The sequence below is a fragment of the Colius striatus genome, chromosome 25 (assembly GCF_028858725.1).
Source record: "Colius striatus isolate bColStr4 chromosome 25, bColStr4.1.hap1, whole genome shotgun sequence".
NCBI lineage: Eukaryota > Metazoa > Chordata > Aves > Coliiformes > Coliidae > Colius > Colius striatus.
The window spans coordinates 515,407-532,702 of NC_084783.1; the positions used below are offsets into that span (position 1 = coordinate 515,407).

At 44.5% G+C, this 17,296-nt stretch overlaps 1 protein-coding gene across 1 annotated transcript in view; it reads left to right on the forward strand.

The window, feature by feature from the left end:
* The window catches only part of MLLT1 (MLLT1 super elongation complex subunit), a 29,605-nt gene that overhangs the window by 7,812 nt on the left and 4,497 nt on the right, over positions 1–17,296 (forward strand). The window contains exons 4-11 of the mRNA XM_062015240.1: positions 6,635–6,778; positions 8,387–8,512; positions 9,827–10,372; positions 13,893–13,980; positions 14,759–14,870; positions 15,685–15,784; positions 16,010–16,081; positions 16,468–16,539. Coding sequence (XP_061871224.1) covers positions 6,635–6,778; positions 8,387–8,512; positions 9,827–10,372; positions 13,893–13,980; positions 14,759–14,870; positions 15,685–15,784; positions 16,010–16,081; positions 16,468–16,539 — 1,260 coding nt within the window. The remainder of the gene's footprint in view (positions 1–6,634; positions 6,779–8,386; positions 8,513–9,826; positions 10,373–13,892; positions 13,981–14,758; positions 14,871–15,684; positions 15,785–16,009; positions 16,082–16,467; positions 16,540–17,296) is intronic.

Sequence of the window (17,296 nt, forward strand, 5' to 3'; positions counted from 1 at the left end):
CAGCGTGGTGGCTGAACACAGATGTGTTCCCAGGTTCACATGAGCTTGAAGTCTGTGAGCTGTACTATAATTGGTTAAAATTTGCTTTTACTGCTTAAAAAGCACTTTTCCCCTCCTTATGTCAGCAAATGTTACGTTCTCTGCACATCGGGAAGTTAAACGTGATACTTGTGATTGCTGAAAGCTTTGAAGCTGCCTGATGATGTGAAGAATTTGGCTCCTCTGACCACTGTTGCCCAGTGGTAATGCTGCCTTGAAATATTAAGAGCTGTGGTTATTTTCAGTGTGCAGAGTTAAAGGAAATGTAAGAGGTAAATATTTGTGCAGAGATGGAAATGCAAAAACTGGGATATAGTAGAAATGTGAAAGCTTGGGAAGGAGGAGGAGGAAGAATGGCAAAGGCTTAGACAGCCTGTTTTCTCCTCTGTTGAAGAATGTGATGTTGAAGCAGCAAATAAATGTCTTGGTTACTTCAAGACCATATGTTCACTCTGATCTCTGTAAACCTGTTGATGCTGGTGGGGATCAGCTGTTGTTTCTGGAGCATATATTGTTCTGAATTTGCCTGAATCGATGACAGCATTTGGGACTCATCCCTGAATAACTCCTTTACGAGTAGATGTGGTGGATTGATTTTGGGCTGGGGTGGAATACGCTGTTTGGTTGGTGGCTGGGCAGGAGGAGCTCACTGAGTCTTTCTGGCCATATGGTCCCTGCATTCTAGCACTTCTTTTTTCTTGATGTGTATCCTCTCTGTTGAAACAAGAGTTTTAAAGGCTTTGGGATTTGTTTATTGGTGCATGTTTGGCTTTGTAAGGGTGAGAAGATAAAAGCTTTAAAGTGGGAGCAAACTAACCTGTGGAGGCTGATCTTTGCCATGGTTGGCTGGAATTTTTCTTCCACAGTTCAAGCCTCTTTTCTCAGCCGTTTCCCTTCCCTGTTCTAATTTGTTACTGGGATGATAAATAGTGGTTGTCAGAGCCAGTGTATCCTTTGCTTTGGCTAAAGAAACATGTGCCTGTTCAGTACTAAGGAGCAGTTTTGCTAAGAATGGCTTAAGAATGGTTTTAATTAACTTCATCAGGGATATTTATTTATTTCTTTTGGGCAACTTTGCATGAAACTGCTCCTTGACTCTTTGTGTTGGAGTACTCTCTTCTTGTTTTTGTTTGTTTGGAGTGGGGAAGTAGGTACTCTTGGCCTCACCGAGGCTTTTGGTGCCTTTCTGCCAGACAGGGAGAAAAATCAGCAAAAAAAGTCTGCCAGGCAGGGCAAAAAGTCAGGGAAGTATTAAAAAAAAGGTGCAAGAGCCTGCTCTTATCCTCTAGGAACACAGTTACGCCTGGTGGGCTTGTGTTTGTCCTTCCTGTGCTGTAATTCAGTTCTTCAATAAATAGGTTCCTTCTCAGTCTTGTCATTTGAATTACAGGATGTGTATTTTGAATATTGCTGTGAACCTGGGCAGTGTGTGGATCTGAGCTCTCTAGAGAGCTGCAGCAGCCTACACAGGCCACGGGACTTGCAGTCCCATTTGATACCGGCAGCCTGTTGGAGCCTTTGCCTCTAACTGAACCTGAAAAACAACTGGCAGGGTCCCAGCAGGTTGGATGATAAAGCTTTTGAAAGCACAGTTGACTTACAATAGTGGATCACTTGGGATTGTTGGACTGAAAATGTTAGTATGCTGTCTTGTATTGTTTTAATCCTTTGTGTTCCTTCCCATAATGAGGGCTGCTGTCAGTGGCTTGTGGTGCTCGAATCAATACAAGCTGGGTACAATAAATGTGTTGCTGTTTTTCTACTGCTCTTCCCTTACTCAATTTCAACAGTCTTGAGGCTTTTTTTTTTGTCACATCTCGTCTCCAAATACACCTCTCTCAGCAGCAGATGTGATATGGAGGCTGTAATACCTGTGTCACACTAGGACTTTGCTGTTCATCCCCTTACATTTTTTGCATCCTAATCAAATTAGATCAACACCACCACCAGCAGCCTCCCTGCAAAAGCTAAAGGTCTAGGATACTTTCATGCTCTTCTGATATAAGGCAGATGATATTAATGCAAGATGGATAAGATGATGTATTAAAGTCTCTTTCAAGATGCTACCTCCCAGTTTCAGTGCTACAGATAAAAGGCTTCTAGTATTTACATAATGGATACACACAACTTGGGCTTTTTCTCTTAGGGAGATAAGCAAAGAAGGCAGGGCAACCTGTTTGATTTTTTTCCAGTTAGGTTCAAAATAAAAAGCTGCATCTTTTACCCCTTGTGCAGTGTTTGTAGGTGTGATGTATAAAATAACAGAGCAAAACACTGGAGAAGGGCAAAATGATTTGTGTTTCTTAGTAGGAACTGAGTGGAGACGTTGTATGTGGGTTGCACATATGGCAGGGTAGGTGAAACTGGAGATGAATTAGCACCTTGTGTGGGGACTGTGCCATCAGGAAGGTACTGGCTTGTGAAATACCCCTCAGGAAAGCTGCTGAAGAGCTCGTGTTTGCTAGAGACCTTGCATTTTACTTAACAAATCGCTGTTGTTGGGGCAGGGTCTGCACAGGTTTGGGGAAAGGAGGAGTAGATTTAAGCTGTTAATATTTGCTCAGTGTTGATGAAAGTTGTGGAAGGAGGAGTGAAGCTTGTCACTTTATCTAGCCCTGAAGTGGAAGCATTTGTTGCTCACATCTTTTAGGTCCCTTCTGTATCATGTTGCTTACCAAACCCACAGCACTTTCTTTTGTGCTGCTGCTGAGTGGTGAATCTTTTTTTTTTTTACCTTTTTCTGTCATAAATAATACATACTATCAATTTACCCATTCTTCTGTCTCAGCAGACTGTTTTCCTGGCCAAAACACCCAGGCTGTGTGTGTTTCAGTAGCTGTTGAGTGTGGCACATCGATAGGCATCTCCGTATGCTGAATGGAGTTTTGTGTCTGGCAAGGAAGTATTGTTGAACGTAGCAGCTTCACTCACCATGCCAGCATCATATTATATGTGTTTTGTAAGAGCTAGGAGGTTATTAAATGCTTGTCTTTGAGCAGTGAGTGTATTTCCCTAACTTTCAAACGAAAGTAATAGGCTTCAGATGGAGGAGACTTCCAAAATGCTGTTCTCTCTTATTTTACTTAACCCTATAAGGTCTCGAAAGATAAAAGGTACTTCATGGACTTGTTAGCAGTGTGTAACATTAAAGCTACTTGCTTCAACAAATGGATATTGGGCTATTTGCTTTTAAACAATCCTGCCTCCAAGCAGACTAGTCAAACGGGTTGTACCAGCCTGGAAAGGGGGTTTCACTTATACAGACCTTATGGACAGGTTACAGAGAAATGACTCTGTCAGCCTGGATCTGTGGCAAAAGGGAAGCAGGGTGAAATGTTGTAGTTATTCAGTAACCATGACTGCTTCCTTGGTGTGCGAGATTTTTTTTTTAGATAATTTTGTTTTATTGCTTTCTAAAAGTGATTTATGAGCTTTATGTGCACGCTACCGGTGCAGTTCCTTTGAGTTAAGTGGCAAAGGGCACACCCTGCCTTAAAAACAGCACAAGGAAATTTTAACAAAAGACTGAAAAATTTCCCCTCTCCTACAAAAAGTGCTGAAGGAACTTTAACCCACTGCTTCAGAGCTCAGAAGGAAAGAAACAGAAAGGGACTTTAGTGTTTGTAAGGGCAGTGGCAGTCAGTGCAGGCAGGAAGCTGGAAAACAGTGAAAAATAAAGCATAATGTACTCGGCTTTGGAGGTTGGAGCAGGGGAGTTCACTGGATGGAGGGAAATTTACAGTGTCTGCAAGCAAAACTTGGCCCTAGCTTAGCAGGACACAGTTCTGAGTTTACTTCTCTGGCATCCTGACACTTAAGGGACATGAAATAGAGAAGTTTGTGTGTGTGTGTATACATATAAATGTATAAATAACCCCCCTTGTCTGTAGATATAAAACTGAGGTTCTAGAGTGGCTTCCACCAGGTTAACCATTTCATTTTTATCTGAATAATCACAGTACCTACTAAGAAACAAATTTGATCCCTCCTATCTAAAACCTTTCTTGCAACTGAAAACCCCTTTAGAAATGTTTATGGCCGTGGGGAGCAACAAAATATCTGCAGAAAGTCTCTTCCCATTTCAGTTTTACTCATTGACCTTCTGAATATCAGAAGGTGGAATTATCTGAGTAAAGCTTGGCTTGTGTGTGGAGTTGCTGCTCAAGCAGGAGTATGTGGAGTGGTGTTGCAGGATGAAAACAGGCTGCCTGGACCCGAGTTTGCAAAAGTACCTAGGCTCCATTGCAACTCCAAGCAGCAGGATGTGGGGATTCCTGCACGTTGTTTGGAAAGGCTTTGAAGTGTGGCACTGGATTCAGTGTGGCTTTTCCATTTAAAGGATGTGTTAGTCCAGGTCAATTGAGAGAGAGAGATTTTCCTTGGTTTTCTTTTCTTTCTTCTTTCTTTTTTTCACTCCCCTTGATGGTTGTTTGGAGGGAAGAACCTTTTAGGGAGGACCGGATGGGTTAAGCTTTGGAGCTGTAATCATTAGCTGTCAGGGAAGGCAGTAAAGGAAAGAATGTTTATTTGCAGCTTTTTGCTTAGAGACTTTTGTACTCCTCCTATTAGGAGTGCTGTAATCTTAACTATTCACTTGATGTGGGGGGAGTTCTGATGGCCTGAGAGGACACAAAGGATGTTTTAATGACGATGGTACTTGGCTAGAGCTGGGTTCCCAGGGCACTCATGATCGCTGAGTTGGAGGAAAAATCACGTTGAAAAACTGTCTTAATTTTACCAAAAGCAGCATCTCACCAACAGAGGTACAATAAATATTTGGGAGGTTCTCCAATGCTTTTGAGTCTTATGAAAAATGGGATACCTAAGATAAAAGGGAAATGAGTCTGCTGCCCTTCTCCTGCTCCCAAAGCAAACAAGCGAATGACAAAGCAGAGCTCTGCTAATGTGCTGGTGGAAGAGCTTTTGACTGCTTTTGCTAAGATAGCCAAGATAATTTAGTCTATGTTGTTAACTAGGAAAAGCATTTTTTAAACAATTTTTAGGCCACATCTGGATTTTGTACTCATCCTTCATTGAAGTTTGTTAGACTTTGAGGGACCCTCTACAGCTGCTGTTTAAACTCCAGTGTAAGCACACGCACGCAGAGCTCACTAATGAGTCACTTAATGAGAATGGTCACAGAAAAGAGGAAAATGACAAGGCAGTGTATTTTTGAAAGGATTTTTTCTCCCCATTCACCTGTTTTAGTAGACACCAAGTGTGTGTGGCTTCTTCAGTACTTTTCCAAAAGAGGATATCAAGGCCCTCGTGTTGGTAGCGTGTTCCTGTTAATGTGAGACTCCTCTATCGTATGTGGCTGCCTTCCCCTCTTTGGGGAGTTAAGACCCGAGACCTTGACTCCCAGGTGAGCTTGGGGTACTGATTTTGATGTAAACTAGGTGTAGTTACCACACCTTTTATTATTAGAGGCATTGTTGGTACAAGAAGCTGCTGCTTTAGTGACATTAGTATCCACTGAGCAACCAGCAGGAATCGGTGCGGTCTGAAGCTGTTTGATGCTTCAACCTATTTTCAGCAAGTCTAATGGCTTGGGCTGGAAGCCTGTGGTGTCTGTTCCCATACAACAATGCAACAACATCAGGAACTCAAGCTGCTGGATATGAATCGTGGAAGAGACTGCTGTGCAGCTGCTTGCTGCAGCGCATTGAACGAGGCATATGGGATGCATTCATGTAAATACTGAACGTACCATAAGGCTGTCGGTGGCGTGCAGGAGACTCTCTTCTGCCACACTGTTGAGTTTTCATCTTGAAATGCAGAACACAAGACAGCACCAGGAAATGTCAGATGGATTTTTTTCTGTGATGCACAGGCATGCAGCATTTACAATGTTGGAGAGGGAGAAACAAAAGAAGGAAGAGGTTTCTTCTGTTGGATAATGCGGATGCAGAGTGTCACTGTGCTGCTGCAGCAGGTGGAACAAAACCAGTGAGGCGCAGATGATCCCCACCATGCATACAAACTCCCTGCTCCTTCAGTGCAAGTGCCCTTGGAAAGTTCAAAAGCCTGGGATATCTTCCCCATTCAGCCCCTGCAATATGCATATTGAACAGGATTTTACCAAACGAGTCGTCCTTTGGCCTGTTTAATCTTTTCTCATTACCCACAGAGATCCTGTGAGTTCAGAAGTTGTTCCTTCCCTAAATAAAGGATTATACTTTTCTTAGTATTGATACTAAGAGCTCAGTTGCTTCCCAAAGGAGACAGGATCTGAATTTCAGTGAAAACAGAATAATGGGTGAAGCCTGTGAATCTGCTTTTCTGGGAAGACTTAAATGGCTTCAGACAGACAATTGTCACTCAGTGTCCTTGCCTGCGTGTAGTGGTTGGACTCAAGGATCTTAAAGGTCTTTTCCAACCATAATGGTTCTATGCCCAGGTTCCCAATGAGCAGTACGATAACTTCAGGCACAAATAAGTAGTTTTCTAGCTCTCCCATCTCATGACAAATGAAACCCTCTGAACACCACACTTAGTAAGTGGTTTATCTGCTATTTTCAGGAGTGACTGAATCCCCTGACAAAGTTTGCTTGCCAGGCTTCTTCTGTGTTCTCAAAGTCTTTGTTGCTTTCAGGAGGAACCGAAAAAGGTTTGTTTCACATATGACCTGTTCTTAAACTTGGAGGGAAATCCACCTGTGAACCACCTTCGTTGTGAGAAACTGACTTTCAACAACCCCACCAAGGAATTCAGACGCAAACTCATTCGAGCTGGAGGGGTAAGTGCCAAAGGGGTTGAGACCTGATGAGACTCTGCTAGAATGTGTGGTGATCTCCTTGTGCTCTGGTGTTTCCTTTTAGCTGTAGCCCAGCAGGCTACAGTTTTCTCCAAGCCTCTAAAGGGTGACCCAGTCGACTTGGTTTTTTGAACTCCTGGTTATACACTGCAGCACTTGAAGCAGAACTAAGCCATTGCTGGTGTGACTGGTGGCTTTTCAGTTTGTTTTCAATTTAAATGAGACCATTAATATCAAAGCACTAAAACTCCTCTGGAAATGGAGATCTGCTGTGGATGTTGCACGTTGTCCATCAGGCAGCTGCAGTTGTCTGTAACCTTTGTGGTGTTGCGAGCTCTATCAGTATGGAAGGGCTCAAGGAAAAAAGAGAGATTTCCAGTCCATTCCTTACACATTTTTGCCACAGGACAGCTTAATACTGAGTGCTTCTGGTCAATTAATATCCTCTAAACCAAAGGTCAGCTGCTTGTGGCTTGGATAATAAAAAATGAAGGAAAAGTGTTAGAATTTATAGTGAAAATATAGTGAAAGTGGTAGATACACTGTTGAAGGCACAGTAAAAAATGACTTGCCACAGTGGATGAACTCTTACTTCTGAGAAAACAATATGCAGTGATGACCTAAAGAAATGATCTTCAAATAACTACAATGCCTGTGCAAATGAGTACAAGCTACAAAGCACACCAGGTTTTTAATCAGACAGAGAACATTGTGACTGTGTTCTGAGACATATATAGTAATGCATGTAGTAATGTACAGCTATGTTCTGCCCAAGGGCTTTAGTCAGGGTGGTCTCATTGCTGGCTAATTGTTGGGAGCCTCGAAAGAGAAGCTACAAAAGCTGTAGAGAAGTTTGTCAATAATAAATCTGAAGACTGGTAAGAAATCCAAGCTGATCTGTCCAGATCTTCCTCAGTATGCCAGTGCCTTTCTGCACTGGGCACACAGAGAAAGATGATTATACATCCACAGAGTGGTGAGAACATCGTTTGCTTTCTAGGATTTTCACAGTATGTTGTCATATTCCTTCTGTGTTGAGGTGTTTCATCTGTGAATCACTCTGGGGCTGTTCATCCTGAGGAAATTTTGGCAGGATTATTCTGACAATATAGGGGAGGTGGGAAAAAAAAGTGTTTCATGGAGCTCAGTGTTTGGTGTTGAGGTCTTGTCAAGGAAGAGACCCAAGGTTTTTTTTTCTGGATGAGTGAATTCAGCTTCTCCTAAATTGATGGAGTCTTGCTCATTGCTTCCACTTTTATCTCACTACCCTTTTACAGGATAAAAGCAATTGCAGCAGAACACAGTGTTCTTCTCCAGGGCTTTATTGCCTGCTTGTGCTCAGAATATTGGTGCTGCTTTTGGGAAAGATACTCGATATTGCACGTTGCCTTTCATTTGTTGTGGTGGCTTTAATGTTCTGTATTTGAGGAGTTGCCCTGAAACTGAGCATTACCTGGACAATATGTTTTTATGGCCTTCAGCAGGGCAAAAACCCATTCAGAAGACGAACAGTAGTGTGTTAATTGACATAATCATGTCTTAATAGACCACATGACTTTAGTCATATGTAATTTTCCCCTCTATTACCAGGTAATGGTGATGCCAGAAGGAGCAGAAACTGTTTCAAGGCCAAGTCCTGATTATCCAATGTTACCCACAATACCACTCTCTGCCTTCTCTGATCCCAAGAAGACCAAACCATCCCATGGGTCAAAGGTCAGTGAAGCATGCTTTTGTGTCATCCTGAGGCAAAGTTGTCTTTCAAGGCTTGCTACTAAAATTAGCTTGGTTAGTGCCTATTTCTGTCTACTCCTAATGCTGCAGCTTTCCTCCTTGTGCTCCTCTCTGATTGTTCAGACTTGGATCCTTAATGCTGAGGATCAATTATGTCTCTCTCACTGTCACGTAAAGCTGTACTCTGGGTCCTTTCATCTCTCAGCAGCAAAGCCGAGTAGAGAGTCAGCAAGTTCCTCTGTCATTAGGACTGCTTAGGGTAGTGGTGTAGAGAACATAAAGTGTGCTGTACTTTGTCAAGCAGGTGATTTGAGGATTTGATGTTTGCATCCAGCAGTATGTTGAGGCTTCTGAGGAATCTGAAGGGTTTTTTCACTTACATGATGAAGCAATTGTTGTGTAATTCTGCACAGGAGAAACAATCCCCAAGCAGTGTCTTTTGAGGCAGATGATGTGCACTTTATCAGGCTGAGCAGTCAGAAATATTAACAGCAATTCATTTTGAAGAGTAATTCAAATCTGATATCCATTTTCTGCTGGGCTCTAAACACTTCTGTCGCTTCAGATGTCGGTATGATGAAACAGTATAACGATCACTTATCTGTTGGTGTCTGGTTTAGTTCTGTCCAGGAACTAAGCAGTAGAAGACAGATGAGAAATCTAGGGCTTTGACACAATCTCTGGTACAAATTGCCAGTAGCTAACAATACAATAACCCCTGGCTCTTAGGATGGGCAGGGTACTAGTGATTGGTGTCTGGTATCGGAGGCTTTGGCTCCCTTAGGGGTGAGGGGACATTCTGCATTTGCAGCATGGCTGATGTGGTGAGTTGGGCTGCAACCGTAACTTGTGTGTGCTATAAGTGTGATTTAGCTGTAACAAAATCTCTTTGGTTGATGAGTTGGGTTTTTTTCCCTAAAATGTAATGTGGAGGATAACTGTGTAACACAGACAGAGTGAGTTTCCTCTTACCTGGCTTCAGCTGCTAACTCTGCAGATTAAATCCAAACTAAATGTCTGTAGATGTTTCTAGACCTCCTTTTATAGACCATACAGAGGAACAGGCATTTCTGCAACGTGTTTCACTTGGTTTAAGTCCCTCCTGGACATCTCTGTCTGTAGCTTTAGGGAAATCTAGATGTTTATCTCTGAGGTGGCCAGGTACGTTAGGCATCTGTGGGTGGCTGCCTACATGAAACAAATGCTTCTGTGTGATTTATGAGAATGTGTTTTATAATTGTGTGCAGAGCTCCAGTTTCATCCCTAGCTTTCATGTTTTCTGTTGGTGATTTTTAGGATGCAAACAAGGAAAGTAGCAAAGCATCCAAGCCACACAAAGTAACCAAGGAGCACAGAGAGAGGCCAAGAAAAGACTCTGAGAGCAAAAACTCCTCCAAAGACCTTGAAAGAGAACAAAACAAGCCTTTGAAGGACTCCTCCAGAAAACCAACTGAGAACAAACTGCCTAAGGAGGAGAAGGCACCTCCAAAAGCTGCTTTCAAGGAACCAAAACTGGCCGTGAAGGAGACCAAACTGGAGAACACTTCTCCAAAGGGTGGGCCGCAGCCGGAGTTGAAGTCTTCCAGCAAGAGGCCCTCCAATGTGGAGTCACCAAAGCCTAGTGCCAAAAAACAAAAAAAGAGTAGCTCCAAAGGGGTAAAGAATATCCTAGGGACATCTCCCAGAACCTCGTCTTCCTCATATCCAGAGAAGAAACAAACCAAGGAGAAGATGAATGCCAAAGTGGAAAAGGTCAAATCTGAGAGTGAGGCCAAGGAGATCAAAAAGCCTGTGGAAATGGAGGAGTCGAATTCAGAGGATGAGACTTCTTTCAAGTCAGAGGTGAGTAGGGATTTGTCCTTTACCACAAGTTTGAAAAAGGTATTAAAAAGCAGTCCCTCAGACAAAGTGGAGAGGCAGATTGGCAACTGCTTGGGTCAGGTCGTAGCTCAAATGAAACTCTTGTTTGAAAGCCCTGTCAGTATTAATCATTTCTGCTGCTTGCTTCACCTCCTGTTTCAGATATGCAGTTCTATTTAGATTTATCTGCAGGCAGAGTTACTTAAAAGTCAGAGTTTAAGGTTATGGTCTGTGGTTCATCCCTTGCAGTGATGTTTATAGAGCAGTAGGTTCTATAAAGTGTACCTTTATAGTGCAGTAGGCGTAGGTACACTGCTTGTCTGTGATGACATCATGGTTTTGAATGTGATCATCATTCAGAAAAGAAGGAAATAATTTCAGGTCTGTTTCTGAAAAAAACATCCAAACCAACCCAGTATTAAAATGTGAACAAAACCCTCTGTAAGAAACGTGCCACAGCTCAAAACACAACCACGTGGCCCTAAACCTCACTAAGCTGTGTTGTAATACATAAAGCAATTTTGTGCTACTATTATTAGAAGCTGTCTAAGTGTTCTTTTCCTTTCTACAACTGTGACCTTTCCTCATCCTCTTGTCTTCTAAAGAAGGCAAAAAAAGGAGAGGAAAAGTACAACTTAAATCCAAACTCTTGCTGCTTTTTGCTTGTGTATTTTGTATTGGCTGTAAAGAAGCCTTGCAGCTGCTAACAGGAATCCCATGACAATGTCATCTGGAGTTTTGAACTGCTTCCTACTGACTGCTTTTAGAAAGTCTTGGTTTACTAGAATAAGTCTTCTAGGGACAACTTGTGTTCTGATTTCATCAGCACTGTTATACAGCAAGGACTGCCATGTGAATCAGAAAGGATTGCTTAGCAAAGGATTCCTGGTAGTAGAGTTTATTGGGCAATTTATTGGTGAATCCAAGTTACTCTGCAAAGATTGTTTTTCTCCAGGTAGAATGAGCAGCATGTGCATTAGAGAGGCCCCTCTCCACTTTTAGCCTTACACCTAGAGCACATCAATGTGTGGTGAGCCCCTCATTTCCATGCCAGATACACAGCCCTTGCTTCCATCTTCTGGGCTCTCTTGATCTCAAGTCCCGAGTGTCTTGTCTTTCATATTTCTGGGGTGTCATCCACCCCTTGGGACCCACATGCAGCTCAAAGCTGATAGTGCTCTTCATAGACTGGTCTGTGAAACCCAGCTGGGGTTGTGTGGGTCTGCTGCAGCCCTGTCCTGCCCTTTGCCAGCTCTGTATGCTGCTGTGTCCTCTCCTGCACCAGCTCTGTGTTGGTTGGATGTGTGACAGAGGTATTTGAGTGGCAGCCCAGGAGGGTTGGAACACTCAGTGATGGAGGGGGAAGCTGCCAGTCAGATCAGCTGCATTTTCTGTGGAGCTTGAAGCTTAAGGGTATGAGTGCCTAACGCACTGGCATTGCTAGAAGACACTGTTTACATTCCTTTGCCGCCTTGGGGGGATTCTTTCTGCTCCCAGAGCTGCAGTTTGCCACTCCCTGGTTTGTACTGGTACAGCTGTTTGTGGATGTGTGTGACAAAGCCACATCACTAAAGCGAGTGAGCAGCTGGAGGTGGACCGGGGCCCGGAAACTCTTAAATCAGCTTTGCTGCTGCAGCCAATGTGTTGTGCAACATGCTCTGAGGCTGCAGCTCCACGACTGCTTTGAGTTGACATCTTTGCAGGCTGCTGTTGAAAGGAACAGTCTTGCTCTCATTTGTGCTGCTGGCATGAGATCTCGTGTGACTTTTGCAATGAGCTTGAGGAGTTTCCCCTTCTACTTCAGCTCCTGCTGAAACTTTGTAGTTCCCTCTTTTTTTTTCCCCTTTCCACCCCCCATCAAGGCCTCGTGCCTGGCTGCCTAAATGCTAGTGCTGACAAAAGGGAGAGGCTGGGATGTGAGGGCAGGAGTGCTTTTTTCCCATTGTTGGCATATGCTTTTGTCATATCCCAGTGACAGTAGCTGTACCCTGAGTGCAGACAGCACATCCAACAGGATGCCTTCTGAAGGGCCAAAAGGGTTAATGGCCAAAGGCAAGTCTGTACAACTCCCAGCTTCTGTTTCTTGGGTCCTGTTAAGTCATTTTAAGGGAATCTCTGCTAGATTACCAGGAATGAGGGATGCTGGGATTGAGTCTGTGGGTAAGACACAAGAGCTGCACTTCCTTAGTGTGAAAGGACTGCTCTTTCTGTTGGTGTGATGTCTCTAACTAAATGGAACTGTTTCAGTGTGCCAGTCTATCAGAACTGTTCAGTTATCCCCCTTTCCTACAGAGTCATTGCCAAGTAATATCCCTTTCTGACATATTTCCCCACCTTCTTACAGTTGAATAAAGGAAACTCTTTAACAAAGAGGGGTACTGGGGTGAAAATCCTGCCACTGCTTTCACTTATTAACTCCCAAAGCTGCTGATGTGCCTCTTTCTACCTGTTTACAATGTTTTTCTAGGTTTAATGCTTTGATTGATCCATGGGCACGTGTGATTATTGCTTCTGCAGCATCAGGGTTCAGTAGTGGAAGCAGTAGACACAGACTCCCAGGAATGGTGCAGTGAAATTGAAATGCTAAATATCCAGGGAACTGCTTTTGAAAAGGCAACATCATGTTACAGTACATTGAGAATCTTTGAACTGGATCCTACTGAGTTACAAAAAAAACCCCTTTTAAGATTATAACAGCGGCTGCTGCTGTGGGGGCTGAAATAGTCGGTTTAGCCTTCACTGCCACCTCGTGGTCCTTAAAGCCGAGGCATGTGGGTGCTGTGTGATACCTGGGTTTAGGTTGAGAAAAACCAAACCCATGGCACTAGAACTTTGTTTCTGGCTTCTGTTTCTAGCAGTGATTCTTTTCCCCCTCCCTCTTGCTGCATGGGATGCTCCTGGCTTCTGCTGGGTGCCCACACCCAGGGGAGTTGGTTCAACTGGAGCTGAGCTGCTCTCTGCTGTGTTTTCACAGTAAACTGGAAACAGTACAGTGGCACGCTCGAATTGATGTGGAAACAACTGTTTTGAGGGTATATTAATAAATAAGACCATTTTGGAGTCAAGGGAACAAGTTAAGTTTGGCATCCTTGCCATGTTTAATGCTCAGTACGAGGTGTTCAGAGGGAATGGTGGGGGGTTACAGGAAATACTCCTGTAAGAGGGTGTTGATAATTGTTCTGGGTTGTATGCTCCTCGTCTTTCACACTTCAAAGTAAACACCTTATTTTCACTGGGACATTTTTCAGATGTTTCATCACTGGAGGTTGTTTGAAGCTAGTGGTGTGAAGGGTTTTGGTGTGAGCTGTTGGTGCTGCTGATGTTTTTATTCCCTTTGCATTCTCGATGTTTTCTGTAGTCCCAAGAACTACCTTCAGGGATATATGATGTAGAGTGCTCAGATGCTTCTGTCTCACTGTGCTTTTTGTGCTCTGCACCGTTTTTCTGGATTAGAAAGGTTAAGATTCTTTTTCTTTTTTTTTCCCTTTTATGGGGGGTTAAGTCTGTCCAGTCCAGCCCTTCCAACTCCAGCTCCAGCTCCGACTCCAGCTCTGACTCTGATTTCGAGCCATCCCAGAACCACAGTCAAGGTGTGTTGCAAGAAATAAAATCTATTAAAATCTCCCTTGCATAACCTTAAAAGACTCGTGAGGATAAGAGATGTTTTCCCAGCACCATATATACAAGGCTGATACAGTTTCCTGTGTGCAACCACGTGCTGAAGCTGTGAGGCTTCAGCAAGAAAAAACAACCCTGTCTTTGTGGAATCATGAACAAGTCTTTTTCTTGTTCCAGCGGTTAATTTGAGTAGGGTACCTCTCTGGATTTGGTTCTGTCTCAGCTGATAAATTTGGCTGCTGCTGCTGCTTGGTCTGTAGTGTCACCAGGATATTTCCCCTGCAATCTCATATGGGCTTTATTAAAAATTATACATGTGACATTCATCACTTTGCCAGTGCATCACACAGCTCCTGTGTCAGATTGCTGACAAGCCAAAGAGATACGCTGTGGCAATAGCAAATGTTGTAGCCTTAGCAAACGCTCTGTTGCCACAAACACTGTCTCTTGAGTGACATTTAAAGTAGTCCCCAAATGCATGGCAAACGTGTTTTCATTTCAGGAGAGAGTGGGAGGATTTGGGGGATTTGTGGTGGCTTTGCAGCACTTGTAAAGTTTGTCAGCTGCTTGAGCTTTGAGACTGGGATATGGTTTCTTTTAGCAGTGTCTTTGTGCAGGATGAAAATGTCAGTGACATAGAGAAATCCTGATGGATCTTATGTATAAGTGATCCATTTTCGATCAGGGAGCTCGGCTGGAGCTCTGCTGCACGTGTCCTCGTGCTGAACTGCTTTCTCCTCTCTGTCCCAGGCCCTCTACGCTCCATGGTGGAAGATCTGCAGTCAGAGGAGTCGGATGATGATGACAGCTCCTCTGGGGAAGAGGCAGCAGTCAAAGCAAACCCAGTCAGCCGGGATTCCAGGTGGTAACAGATCAGGAAGAAAGATGTTTGTTTTGTCTTTTTGCCATCCCTGCTTGATATTCTCGTGTGCCTTCCGTTTGGAGGGAGGAATCAAAGCGTGGGGCTAGGTGTGAAAGTGAGCAATGGCAGATGTGAGGAGTACTTAGCATGGGGTGGGGACACACAATCCATGAAAAGAGCAGTGTGAGAACAGACCTGGATGAGGAGAGATCACTGCTCAAAGAGAGGAAGCCACTGGGAAGTGGCACGTGTTGAGCTTGCAGGTGTTAGTGACTGAGCCCCTTGAAATAGTCACCTAATTGTCATCTTCAGATCTCTGCTGAGCTGAATGGTGTGTGACACCTTTGATCTGCAGAGATTAGAGAAGGCTGCCAGCATGGCTGCTGCTCTCACTGCCCGTGACTGATACACAACTCAGGAGTCACAGTCTTTGCCTGTGGTTCCTGCTGACAGTTGGTTACTGGGCTCCTGTGGGACTTGGTTAACAGCTGTTTCCTGCTTTAGGCCGTGGAAATAGCTGGAATTTCATCCCTCTCCCCTCAGGAAACACTGTTGTAGCCAAAACTTGGAGGCTCAGGCTGAATATTTGAAACCAAGTATTTGGCCCAGATAGCAGCTGCAAATCTCAACTGAAGCTTGTGTTCACCAACCCACTTCCCTCCCCTAAAAGTCCCCTAATCCAGGTCGTTGATGAAGATGTTCAACAGAACTGACCTCAGTTCACTTAATTCACTTAATTCTCTGTTGTTCGCTTGGCAGCAAGTAAAGTTTCCTGTTCCCTGGTGATGCTAATTCTCTGCTGCTTGTTTTTCAGACTGAGCCTCAGTGACAGTGACAGTGATAACAGTGCAGATTCCTGTCTGCCAAGTCGAGAGCCACCTCCTGGTCAGAAACTACCCCCAGCAAATAACAAGGTACTGCATCCTACCTGCCCACACAATGGGACTTCCCACCACTCCTGGTTCCTGCACTGTGTTCACTCCATGCTGTTAGTTGTGACTTGCACGACATCTTCCCCATGTTCACTTTCTTCATCAGACAGAGAATTTCTCTCTCTATTCAATGTTGTGCATCCAAGACAAACCACCGTGCTGTATGAACTGATTGTGGTCCCTGACTTTGGTTTCTCTTGCTTTCAGGCATCTGGAAGAAAAAGCCCAGAGTCTTGTAACAAACCTGAGAAGATCTTGAAGAAGGGAACATATGACAAGGTATGTTTGGGGATTGGCATGTCATGCAACTGCTGGATGCTCACTAACATTTCTGGATAGAAAACAGTTTGAATCAGCCCAGCTTGTTCACACTGTTGTCTTGGCAGGTTAAAAGCCTGAGTTTAATGAAAAAAGAGATGCTGAAAGGACAAGCTTTGGAGAGTGACAGTGCAGAAGCTGTGGATGTTAAATAGATGGAGCCCTCAGGCTGTTTCCAAATGCTAACTGTTAGAATTGTTTTCTTTGCTCACCCTTTGCCTGAGCCAGTGGTCTGGCCACTGCTGCAGACTGTTGGTCTAATCATTGAGGTCCTTGCAATAATCAAAGAAACAATCCACAGAAACGTGGCAGCTGTGTCACTGGTGCTGTTTGTGCTTCCTTTACAGGCCTACACTGATGAGCTGGTGGAGCTTCACAGGCGGCTGATGGCACTACGGGAGCGCAACGTGCTACAGCAGGTACCATCCTCTGCCAGCTTTCCTCACTGCTGTACCCCTGGAATCTGTTTTTCTCCTCCCCCTCTGCTCTGCCCTGCTGAGGCCTCATCTGGAGTCCTGTGGCCAGTTCTGGGCTCCCATGTTCCTGAGAGACAGGGAACTGCTGCAGAGAGGGCAGTGCAGGGACACCAAGATGCTGAGAGGATGGAGCGTGTGTGAGGAGGAAAGGCTGAGAGACCTGGGGCTGTTCAGCCTGGAGAAGAGAAGCCTGAGGGGGGCCCTTATCAAACAGTTTAAGTACCTAAAGGGTGGGTATCAGGAGGATGGGGAGCCACTTTTTTCTGTTGGTGTAAGTTGCAGGACAAGGGATGATGGGCAGGCTGGAACACAGTAAGTTCCATAAGGAGAAAGTCCTTTGGTGCTGAGGTGAGGGAGCCCTGGCCCAGGCTGCCCAGGGAGGGTGTGGAGGCTCCTGCTCAGAGGTTCCCAACCCCACCTGGACACGTTCCTGTGCCCCCTGAGCCAGGGGAACCTGCTTGAGCAGGGGCTGGGGCTGGAGCAGCTCTGCAGGGCCCTTCCAGCCCCCACCATGCTGGGATTCTGTGAAAAGAAAGAAAGAATCAGATGTGCAGGGAGTGTTTTTGCTGGAACAGACAGTGTGATCTGTGCATCTTCCCTGCACCATCCTGGTAGCAGTCCCAAAGCTTGAGTGCTCTTGATCTGAACTAAGAGGAAACAAATGTGCCCGTGTCCCTTTGTGGGCTGGGCCCTGGCAGAG